The following is a 12,609-nucleotide window of genomic DNA, read 5'->3' as shown; positions in this document are numbered from 1 at the left end:
TGGCATGTAATTATAGCAAGGTATCAGAGGACAGATCTTTTAGCAAAAGTGTGAAATAACACTTCTTTAGGAAAGAGACATTTGTATACAACTGGAGAAAGATGAGAAACAAGTTTTATGAGAGAATGCAAAGTCAGTTCATCTACTCTAATATCAAAATTCAAAAGAACTTTTTAATATCAAAATTCAAAAGAACAACTATCAATTTTGTTTTACTGAATCACATTCAGAAATTTCTTAAAAAAAGATGCTGGCAAAACCTAAATTACGTTGGCTATACACTGCACTATGTGAATGATCAAACTAAAAGTATGTTAAAATACAGCATAATACATAGTAAAACTGCGCCTTCAAAACACCACCTAACTTGGAATACTTTTGGATCCACTCAAGCAAACAGTTTTCCAAACACATTGACAGAATGCTGCACAGAATTAGTTAAGGCAGAAATGTGGATTGTATTAAGACTGTTAGGATTGATGCTAATGGCTGTGTTTGTTTATTAGAAAGTGAGAAGTAGTAAATTATGATCAAGCATTGAAAATTAGAATGAAGCTGGGACGAATTAAATAAATGAGGCTGTACAGCATAGTGTTCACTGTTGGTACGGTGAAGAGTTATGACAGCTATTTGTTAACAACTCTTTCTAGTTCTTTTAAATTACCTTAAACTATTCTAATTACCTTAAACTATTCTATGTCAATATGTGATGCATATGCAACTAGTGGTAGTGTTAAGCCCATCACACATAAAGTTTACATATTAACCTAGAGCCTACACAGATACAAACAAACACTTAAGCCGTTCATCTTTCATCAAAAGTTTCATACCTTTTGCTCTGCTATCTGTATTCTCTAGTGCATCAAACAAGCCTGATCTTGCACCCTTGATCCATTCCTGTCAAATATTCTGGTTCTCCTTCCCTATCATGTGCACATGCATTGTTCCTGTTTTTTTATGATGGAGGCTGCAGTTCATGGACAAAAGTCGACATCAAGGCTGGACTTAATTGAAATATAGAGATGTTAATGAAAGGATAAATGAAGAGACAAGCGGAAAAATTTACAAATTTTGGAGGAAGTGAAAAACCTGTATTTTAAAATATGCTAGGTCATAAATGGGAAAGACATGAAACAGTAGAAAGCTCCAAGGCTTCAAGGTGTATGGAAAGAAACTTATGAAAATGACCCAGAAGTATTAAAAAACTGTCATCATGTATTCGTCCATTATTCCTTTCCTATTCCACAAAGCCAAACAAATAGTAATGGGTTACAGACATGCTGCTTCCGAGTGAGAGCACATGCAATGTCTGGAGGGATTAATTTGTTAAACTATAGTCCTGACCCCTTAGGCTAACAAAAGAAAGAGATGCTTAGTTCCCTAGGATACTTACTACCATGCAATGACAAAATACCACATGAATAGTGTACACACTTCAGAGTGGTTTAGGAGGAGGTTCCGCCATAGCACGTTCTAGGTGCCGCTGTTTGCGTTCAGCACGACGCATTTCTGTTTCTTGTCGTTTTTCCTCTTTCAAACGAGCTCGGCGTGCTTGTTCACAATTCTGGAATCATCAAACGTGTTAACAGCAGTATGTTTGAAAAGGGATATTTTGAAGCTCAAAGAAATGTCATGCTGAAAGGTGTCATTTTTTCCAAAAGAAAGTCTCTTACATAACGAAGAAGGTGTGGAAAAAATATTCTACTATCCTCATTTCCCCTACATCCACGATTATAAGTGCAAGGCGATCCACCTGAAGGTTGTGCACACCTGGCGACCATGGAAAATTGAGAGATTGTTGGATGATTCATGTTGTTAAGAGGAACAATTATGACACATATCTGTTTGACAGGAAAGTGAAGAAAAATAAATAACATGAAAAATGTGAAAAACGAAGCAATGTACAGAATTATTTCTTAATGCTTTTATTTTTTCTGTAATTCTGGGGTAATGGAAGACTGGGACAGATGATAGGTAAAGATCCCAAATATTTCCAGAGAAACATCTCCAATATCCTCCCCATACAAGCCAGTCACTTAATCTCCTCACAATTATATGTACTATGGTGTAAAAGGTTTAATATTTCTACATGCCTGTGTATGAAATAAGAGTATAATTTTCAGTATGATGAAAAAATGTATCTTGAAGCACACTCCCCATACTTGTTAACCAACCTATCTTACACTGAATTTTAGCGTGGAAAGGTAATTTCCTAAACATGTTTATATAAAGACTTCACAGGCTAAGAAGTAGCAGCGGAGTTCACTAGTTATGGAGATTATTGCAGTGGCTGCCCTCATGAGGGAGTTCCAGGAGAGAATAGGAGTCAGAGATAGGTAATTTACCACCAACACTGTGTCTGTGTATAAACTACAAGTGCAATAAGAAAACAAGGTCAATATAAAGAAACATCATTTCTGTCTATTATCAGGAGCTGTCAAACGTAACATTCACTCCCTCCCTAGGCACTCACTACCACAGGACCTGGCCAACAAAAAAGTAACAATATGACAATGTGAATTTTGTTACTTTTGAATGCTACCTGATTTCAAAAGGGAATTTTTTTCTTTTTCAATTTTCTTTGCACAATCCAAGATGGAATTTTCTAGATCATGCCCACTTTTTATGGATGAATTACATTTCCTTTGAAATTTCCCCTTATCCTCACCAACTCACCAAGAAAATTGAATCCCTAAGTTCTGGCTCAATGGTGTCAAGCTGGGCACACAAGTCAGTTACTCTTGCTTCAAGAAGTGCTAAAAGAGCCTCTTGTCCCATACCAGCACTAACTGTAGGTCCATTTCTTCTTAGGTCAGTTGGAGTCTCCCTTACAGGACTGTCCTTACTTTCTGCTGCAAAATGATACGAGTGCAGTTACAATGATGTAAAAAAACATTCTAAACACATATAAACACATGTATGTGTAAACCCATATATGCACAAATGCAGTGAAGAAACCTGGACAACAATTAAATACTGTATAAAAAAAAATAGAAAAAAAATCTTACCGAACTCACTGGCTCATGAACATAGGATCAGGAAATTCATACATGATTTGTACATATCCCTTTGCATCCAAAACCAAAAATTTGTCTGCTTCACTCTTGACTTATCTCATCCTCCACCCTCACAAAAGCAAATACAACAAAGTTGCAAACTACACGAAAAAGAGCAATGATTGCTTGACAACCACAAAATCCTGCCAATACAGTTCCACTTCAACATGCTTAGGAATTAATTCTTTGCAAAGGCACTAGACCCCTCCAATCCATACCACTTCATGACTAACAATCAACATCCACGCAATTATAATAAGCCTATTCATGCCTCGCACTTCGACAACATCTACTCGCAGATCCCCATTCCTAGTAAACATAAAAATGACAAAACACATATATACTGAAATGATCCAACAAGCACTAAACAACCACTCTCCCAACTCGATCATCAACATCAACCCACCAAACATATAGCCATCTGAAATCATACTTGCCAGACAAACAAAAGTCTTACCTTGCTGTCAAGGTAGCATAAGGAAACAGACAAGGAATGGCCCAACCCACCTACATATACATATATACATAAACACCCATACATACACATATACTTACAAATACATTTCAACATATACCTACATATACATGCACAGACATATACATATATACACATAAACATATTCATACTTGCTGCCTTCATCCATTCCCGTTGCCACCCCGCCACACATGAAAATAGTATCCCCACCCCCCTCCAGAGAGACAGCACCAGGAAAAGACAAAAAAGGATGTGGCCTTCGTCTCTCCCTGGTTCTACCTCACTAATGTGGAAAATGGTGATCAATGTGAAGAAATATATATGTATATTTTATCAAATGTAATAATCTTTTCTACTTATTAACACACCATGGTACTTACACTTTGATCCTGTTATACTTTTTGGAATCTGCTTCTGGTTCATATCTGTTTGTGTCTGTGGTACCAGAGGAGAGTATTCACTGGATCCAAATACATCACTCACCACTTCTGCAATCTGTACAGTTTGTTAAGATTAAGCAGAGGTTAGGAAAACGGTTGCATGGAAAAAAATCAGCATAAGGTATGTAGATATGGGAACAAATACAAGTTAGCAACGGACTAGGAATCTCAAATTTGACTAGTAAATGAATGGAGGTCAACACATATCTCATATCTGGGCTGCACTTATGAAGCAGTATAAATGATGGAACCAAGGATGAAATATGGAAGTGTTGTCCAGTAGTCATGCCAATGGAACACCAAAGAAATGCAAGCAAAGGAACTGCAGAAAGAGGTACAGAAACCATTTTTCATGCATGAAGTAGAGAGAAAAGATTTCTGAAACCATGGGGTAAGTCTAACTGTCATCATTAATGGGAATAAATGTGTGAACAGATTTGTCTACTTGAAACAGGAAAAGGTTAAGAGGTTACTTGATGGCATAAAAATTTGAAGAGAAAGGGCCCCAAGAGTGGAATTCTTTTCCTGTGCTGAACAAGAAAGTTATCACATGCAGCACACCATTCTCTTAATAAACTAAATAATGAATATAAAGAAAGAAAAAAAGGGGCACTAATCCAAGGGATGGACAAAGTCAATCTAGTAGCCCACAGTAGGTGGCATGTCAGTATGCAATTCTACAGAATTCAGCAAGATGCTCATAGCAGGAAATGGGTGGGTCAATGATGTTATATTTCCAGAAGTCTCTGATTGGTAAGAGGCAGGCCCAAAATGAGTGAGCTGTCATAACCATGGTTGAGTGATTAGCAAAGTTAAGGAAGGTCAGTGTTTCCTCACCAGAAATAACGATGGAAAGAAAGTCCCACCCCTGATTTTCCAAGAGCTATCCTATAGAATATCTCATATGCCAGCAAGAAATTTCATGTAACTTCAAGCAGCTTAAAAAATTATACCTGTGCAACAAGCTGGTCAAGTTGGTTCTGTGCCTCAGCATCCCCCGACAACCTTGGCCATTCAGCTATAAGTGTGTGAAGATCTCTTAGCTGATCTTCATGGCCTCCACCCTTTGCTTTCTCCTGCAGCTGCTGTATCTCCTGCAAGCGGCCATTCAGCTTTTTCTGGCGATTTTCAACCTCCTTGTTGATAGCTTCAGTTTGGTCCCTAAGCCTTAATGAGGTGGATCACATACCTTCCTAATTATTGCATTTCCTAAACTTGTGTAAAATGAAAGTAATCACTTTTGCATCTTTTTTTTTTATATCTCTAGAAAGTGTGAAAATGTAAATTCTAACAAATAATGCATGTATAATTCAAATATAATGAAGGCCTTTTACAATGTGACTACAGTATTCAACTTTGAATAAAAGTAAATTGGCTACAGATTTCTTAGCAGGAAGTTCTCATACTATTTCACGAGCCATAAACCATACAAGTAGAAGAGTGATATCAACAGCACCTTGTAAGGAGGGCCAAGAGGGCATGACACTGGGACTCGTACATACTGGCCAGAGCAACCAAGCGACCATCATCATCCAGGAATTCATCTGATGGGAGGCAAAAGCCACAAAAACATTAAAATTTTCCTTAAATGGTATTGCATAATATATTAATGAAATAACTTGTTATCATGTTCTACATACAAGACCCCTAGACTTAAGTTTAATCAGGGATGCCATTCTTACTTTGATAATATCAAACTCACCAAAGGCCCCAGCATCACAGGTATCTGTCCCATTTTGGGAAATGGGCATTAGATCCCTATTGCCTTCTGGTGACTGAGGCTGTGAGGGTCTGTGTCCAGCCCCGGATGGGGACCGGCTATGGGAATTCCCTGGTTTCATCATGCGTAATGACATCAAGTTAGCTCCTAGTGTCCCACCTCCACTTCCCTCACCTGTGGACACATTAATAAAGTGAGATTAATAACTGTCAGACCGGACTTTCTGTAAAGAAAAATGGTTGTTTCAATTACCAGTAACCAAATTTCAAATGCAGTGTTCTGTTATGATGTCTAAAAATATTAAGCCTTAAGCTAACTATACAGTGCAGATTTTAAATTGTGTAAACAGTCTGAAAAATTTCATATATTCTTCAGTACAAAACATACAAGGCAGGAGGTGTAACTGGTGGTTCTGCTTCACTAATGAATTCTCTGAGATACTGAATGAAGGCACAAAAGATATAGCTAGATGTATTATTAAGAGTTTTCATTTAATATATCTCAGATGTCCTATTGGAATTTTCCTTTAATAAAATATCACTCCTATATACAGTATTTCAAAGACATTGTACAATGTTTTCTTAAGATCTGTAAAGTTTTTAAATTTCTGTAAAGTACTATATTATAAGAAAGAGTGACAGAGGATTCTGGAGACTACTCATGAAAGAATGCACAATGCATTAGCATGTAACTTTAGTTCACTATGAATCATATGAATGATGTCATAAAAGGTTCAGCTTTTTTCATTGCAAGTTAAAAGGCTTATTTTTCTTATATTTGGCTGGGTTTTACCCTAAAATTTTCTAAAAAATCAACAAGTGGAAGAAGCCTGGCTATGGAAAGAGGTAGACAAAACAAGGCAAATAGCCATTGCAAAGAAGATGACTTGCAATAGTAAACTCAACACAAGTGCTACAAAAGCTTCATCCCATAGATCCCATCACCTGCCAGTACAAAATTATAATCAGATTTCTGGGACCTGTGTTCATCCAGGTCAAAGCAACTCATGAAAAATTTGGTCAGTGTAACAAAATGACCTGCACGAAGCAGTCATTGTTAAGTATTGCATAGCAATGTCAAGACATCAATCAAGTGTGCTCAAGTTAACATGGTATTTATTTTCACATTTTATCATTACTTAAGACAGGGCTTTGCTTTGTATGTACCCATGAGTTCTTAACAGATAAAGATGGAAAATTATTAGTAATATACCTTAAATAGTTAACTTCTGGTAAAAATCAGTATTTGAGTGCTATATTTTTATGTTAAATCTGCAATATTCTCTTTCATAAGGCTTTCTTTAACCTTCAAAATACAGTGCATGTCAAGAGATATGAACACAGTGGTGCACATCAATGGATGTATAATGTTTTCCCTCCACTGTTTGAATTGCCTGCCTCCAGGAAGAACCAACAGTATCCAGTGATACTGCTCACCACAGCTACAAATATATCAATATTTCATTCACATACATATCATCATGGACTGTCTCTTCTGTTGCCAGGGAGGAACATAAAAAATTTCTGCCCTCTTCAGTACCCCTACAACCACCTTATAAGTGCATTGCTTTGGCCTATCTGTCATCTGTAAATGATGGCCTGTTAAGGGTGAGGCACTAAAGCTAAGAAAAGGCAGTAAAGCTCAACAATTTTGGAGACTTTTGCCAAGGCCATCCTTTTAAGGGAATTCCCAAAGTGAACAGGATACAGAGATACAAATATAGACAGAAAGATTACTTTCTGTGTATTTTCTGTTGCTTTTGAATGTTAATATATTTCACATTAATTATTTTTTCACCTATGGTGATGGACTTTCCAGATCATGCAGAATGTAGAAGGGTAATGAGTAGTTAAAACTGTTTATGCACTGTGATACTGTACTAGCTAGCATTTATTATCAATTCTTAAGCCAACATAGGGGTTGAGCAGTAAGTAATGTTGGTTAGTAATAGAAATATTCATAAGAAACAACAGGTATGCTACAATAGCCATTTACTCAATCAAGACATGCTTCAACATGGTTATATTTCTCAGTTCTCAGTAGGCAGTATAACATACCAATAGGAGTCGTTATTTCAGAGTTCTCAGAGGCAACAACTCCTGCTGCTTGGGCAAAGTCGACAGGGTTGCAGAATATAGTGTCTGAGTCATAAGAATCCTCTTCTACCGCATAGGATGCCTGTCACATAAAAATATTCAATTTACAATACACTGCTGTTATACCAATTATCTCCCTCCTTAATATCTTTCATTTGAAATTCTCATTTCTGAATACTATATTCTGAGTAACGGTCAGGGACTTCCTGTTAGTGTTAGTATAGGGGAGGTATAGAAAAGAAACCTACACACTGTCACTTTACCTTGACTTCATCCTCTATTTCCAGCATCCTTCTCTTGAGATCTTTGAGTGACTGTGATGGTGTGACAGCTGCCAGGAACTGCTGGAAGGCTGTTAGTTCCTGCAGACGTTCTTCCTCCTCTTCTTGAACAGTCTGTGCCTCAGTCAGCAAGCCAGAGAAGTAGTCTATGCGTACCTCTTGCTCTGTGAAGTTACGCCTGGCTGTGTCACCCCTAGTGGATTACACCAGCAGTTATGCTGAGAACAATCTATCTATCCATCTATATCCTTGATGCCCATTCCCTCCAAGAACTTCTTTAGGGAGAGGTGGGCATTGCTGGCGAGCTCCAATGCTGCTTCTTAGCCTTTACTGCCTCAACCCTTAACAGGCCAATGGCAAAGGGCAACTCTAGTGCAGTGTTTCCACAGGTTCCTAACTAAAGTTCCTTCTGACCACGACCTAATGTGTCTATCTAATGTTCTAAACCACTACTGTAGCCTAAAGTTCCAACTTAATGTTCATACCTACTACTTCTATCTGATGCCAAGAACAATTTATACTGGTTTTATGGTCAATCAGACATTTCATTTTCTGCCTAGTTTCTTTGCAGCACAATGAATGCTTTTGAAAGTTTTACCAGTAATTAGTACTGTACCTATACTTCCTTAATGCCAGTTACAAAGATAAAAAATAAGTTGTAGATAAACTTTTCATGATTTAAAACAGGTGATCATTTAAAACCTAATTTGTATAAAGCAAAGTAACTCGTGCATATCCCTCTCCACACATAATTACCTCTACAAAATCTCAATAGACTCCTCCAATAAAACACCCTCTTTAAAGACATGCTACCCAAATCACTCCTTTAGCTTTACTCTCAGTTCCTACATTTACAAAAGCATGCTCCTGCAGTTAATACCTTGAATATAAGGGCTCCATATTTTACAGTACTTATGAATACCTCCTTTCTGAAATACCAAACTGTGCCCTTTTTCTTATTTTTCTCTGTAACTAGTCCTAAGACTCCAAATCACATCAAGGATATGCTACCTCCAGTAGCAGGGAAATATGGGCTCTTTGGAGAGACAAGTTCTTTGACGTGATTGTGCTCTTATTGATACAGCCTTGCCAAAGTGACTTTTCACTGTCGGTGTAACTTGTTGCAGGCAGAGCCAAGTAACACCTATACATAAAACAAACCTGCAAACCACAGAAAATAAGAGCACTCAGAACAATTTCCAGCTGTCTTCTCACCACATACACTCAACACTTACATAACAAAATAATGATCCTCCCAATACAATCCTAACTTAATATGAAGCCACTCAATTCTTTACAACAGCACCATACCTCTCCCATTCAAACCACTCCATAACTAACCCCCAAAACCTATATAGAAATAAAATGCTCATCCCCGCCTCACACTTATGCCACCTATGTTCACAGATACCTCATCCCTACCAAACAAAATAATGACAAAACATACACATATCAAAATGATCTGACAAGCATAAAACAACTGCCCTCCCAACTAAGTCGTAAACACCACACCACCAGACATATCCCAATTTGAAACAACACTCTTAGACATACATGAGCAATACTTTTCCAGTTATGCTCTGGACATCACCTATCCTAGCCACACTACAAACCTTGATTCAACATACAATGTAAAACCAAAACAAAGACACCAGACCTGCACAATTTTTTTGCACTATCCTTACATACAAACACAGTCAACATCATTACACTGACCTGTAGCCCTGCCTGATTGACATGGCTGGTTCCCTAAGCACTGTGGCAGCCCCATCGAGGAGAAAAGGGACTTGTGGGGCAGGATGGTAAAATAAGGTATAAAGTCTTTCCCTTTTCCAAAATGTTTTTACCATTCTCATGGTGAAAATACAATATAGATTCTAAGTACATCTGTATTCTTCATTTTTAATGTACTATAACAGTGATTCTAATTCCTTACCCTTACATCCTTACTATTCACATCACATCCTTCACTAAGCCTATAATATAACACACATAAAAACCCTAAACCATAAAGATTCTTTACAAACAATTGGAAAAACCTCCATGTTCAGAAGAGAACACTACATTTAGTAGGATATGCAAGATAAATTCCACATAATGAGTACTGCAAAACTTTAGAAAGGCTGACACGACTGTGAACTGTGGTCAATGTTAAGCTGTTTAAGTAAATTACATTTTGGCAGACGGCTTTAAAGCCTTCACCACTTGTTCTATCAAACAAACAGAAACATTAATAAGTCTCTGCAGGTTCAAGTTTAAAAAAAAAAAAATCATACGCAGAGAACAGAAACTGACTTATAACATGTGGAAGAGCAGAAAGTACATAGATATCCAACAGACAACTGGACTTTCATTCTATCATATGTGGCAAAATCAATTTACTAACTTAGTCAAAGCATCTGAAACTTGGCGATAATGATACTGCAAGAACTCCTGAAAGGCTGCCTCATGGTACAGTAACTGAGATTCAAGTTCTGTGTTGACAGCTTTCTCACGATGAAGTTCATCCTGCAGCCTTTGAGCCTCTACCTCTGCTACCCGAGCAAGGTTCTGACCAGGTATTGCACATCAGAAAAAGAAAATAATGAGAATGAAGTCTAAGATATTAAATATCAACAATTCTACAAAGATAAAATGGAAAGAAATTTATAATGAAAACAAATATCTACAATAACTGTATGGTTAACCAGAACATCTTTAAACACAAAAGAGCTGTAAGTATGAGCAGCAAAGAGGGGAGTCTGATATTGTGATAATTCATCTCTAAGCTTATCATATTTCATTTCACCTTATCCTCTGCTGTGCAGCGAGCTGCCAGTAAGTAGTCCTGGGCAGTTTGTGGCTGTGTGTGCTGAAACCCAATACGGCGACGGCGGGGTGGGCCAAACTGCTCCTGGTGCTGTCCCTCAGCCTTCCTCCTTTGCTTCAGGCCCCAGTCAGGTTGAACTAGAGCACCACTGCCAACTAGCTCCTGCATTATAATAATATACTTCCTTTGAACATGTGATATACCAGCATGTTAGAAGTAGATCACTAAAACATTTTACTACTGTACATAGATTAGAATCTCTGGGTTTAATCTATGTAGCTCTAAGACTACTAATACACTAATACATAATACATTATCAAATACTAAAAAAATATGTGGATACAAACAACGAATATGATAGCCTAACTTTCATGGACCTTTGGATTTGCATACAGCTATGTTTCTATGTGATCAGTCCCCTAAAACATATCACACCAAGTAATTTGAGGTGTTTAGTACACTTCTGCTGGTACACTGGCAACTTATCTATTTCAAGTCTAATAAGTCATGAATCACGGTGGAAATGGGCATAAATAATTTGATATGCTGATTACACAGCAATCTGTTTTATAATCACTTTATTTTATTTATACATACATTACCCAACACAGTATGGGGAAAAAATGCCCTAATCATAGCCATCTCAGATGAAAGTATAAATAAAAGCATGCTGCAAATATGGAAAAGATTAATTTGAGTTTCTAATATCCTTAAAAACCTGATTTCTTAAGAGGTGAAAAGGTTGACAAGAAAGGGAAAGGCAAAGTATGAAAGAGGATTGCACAGCTCTGATTCTGGAGGAAAAGAGGTATCATGATGGTCCATCCTTGTGTGGCTGGTCTCCACACAAAAACCAAGGGAGGGTAGCCACCAGTCACATGCCTTAGAGGCACGGATACATGCAGGCAGACAGTTCAAGAGACACATGTCCAAAAACTTACCAGTGAAAGAAAGAGTTGGCAGCAAAACTGTGGTACGTATCAACACCTACCTGGTGCAGGTGTCTGTCTGTACGTCCGCTGTACTGGAACAAGTTTTCCTCGGGAGGAGGAACGTATGGGCTCTTCACTTTTTTCTCCTTAGCTTCTTGGAATCTGGCAAACACTGACCTGGCCATGTCCATGTCTTTCTTGGCCAGGCCGCCCAGCTTGGCCTGGGTGGCACCAACACGACCACCATCTTTGGCACAACCGTTGTTTGGATTATCAACACCATCCATTCTTCTTCATTTACTTATGTATAGCTTGTCTTCATATTTTTTTCGACGTAAATACGTTCAAGGGTAGCACAGTACATTACTGACAGCGGCCAACTTTTGAGCAATCTGAAGACAAGAGGGAAAATCACAGGCCATTATTATTTCACAGTGCGAAGTTTGACTAAAACCATTAATAACACTCACAAGAGTCCCTGGACAATGTTAAATCTTCTAATATGAAAGGACTGACACATTTTATTTTCTGAAAACGAATTGTTGAGAAAGCGTCTTCAGAGTAGCGGACACCAAGAAGTTAAATCGAAAATCCAAACTATTAATCTTTTTCCTAGAATATTTTACATCTTACTTAAGGTTGCTAAAACCTCTAATTGGTAATAGAAAGCACTTACCACAAACAATACTGTAAAAACAGAGGAAGAAGTTACGAGATATTCATGACAGTGTTCACCTTGTAATACCCAATGGTTACCATGGTGACGAGGACGCTAGACCAGCAGTCGCAGTCAATGGCGG

At 37.8% G+C, this 12,609-nt stretch overlaps 1 protein-coding gene across 5 annotated transcripts in view; it reads right to left on the bottom strand.

Annotated features, from left to right (window-relative positions):
• LOC139753670 (uncharacterized) overlaps positions 1–12,609 on the bottom strand; it is a 19,015-nt gene extending 6,406 nt beyond the window's left edge. The window contains exons 1-12 of one of the 5 annotated variants that reach the window (XM_071670327.1): positions 12,486–12,609; positions 11,869–12,201; positions 10,857–11,039; positions 10,455–10,618; positions 8,051–8,261; positions 7,749–7,869; positions 5,674–5,865; positions 5,428–5,515; positions 4,925–5,138; positions 3,912–4,026; positions 2,677–2,852; positions 1,435–1,564 (exon numbers count right to left, since the gene is read on the bottom strand). In XM_071670327.1, coding sequence (XP_071526428.1) covers positions 1,436–1,564; positions 2,677–2,852; positions 3,912–4,026; positions 4,925–5,138; positions 5,428–5,515; positions 5,674–5,865; positions 7,749–7,869; positions 8,051–8,261; positions 10,455–10,618; positions 10,857–11,039; positions 11,869–12,096 — 1,821 coding nt within the window. In that variant the 5' untranslated portion in view covers positions 12,097–12,201; positions 12,486–12,609 and the 3' untranslated portion in view covers position 1,435. Of the gene's footprint in view, positions 1–275; positions 1,565–2,676; positions 2,853–3,911; positions 4,027–4,924; positions 5,139–5,427; positions 5,516–5,673; positions 5,866–7,748; positions 7,870–8,050; positions 8,262–10,454; positions 10,619–10,856; positions 11,040–11,868; positions 12,380–12,485 lie in introns of those variants that run through there. The other 4 variants (XM_071670326.1, XM_071670324.1, XM_071670325.1 and 1 more) reach the window with 4 other exon arrangements.

Source organism: Panulirus ornatus, chromosome 15, assembly GCF_036320965.1.
Source record: "Panulirus ornatus isolate Po-2019 chromosome 15, ASM3632096v1, whole genome shotgun sequence".
NCBI classification, from domain to species: domain Eukaryota; kingdom Metazoa; phylum Arthropoda; class Malacostraca; order Decapoda; family Palinuridae; genus Panulirus; species Panulirus ornatus.
Note: the sequence above shows the minus strand (reverse complement) of the source record. Positions and strands in the feature narration are given on the sequence as shown.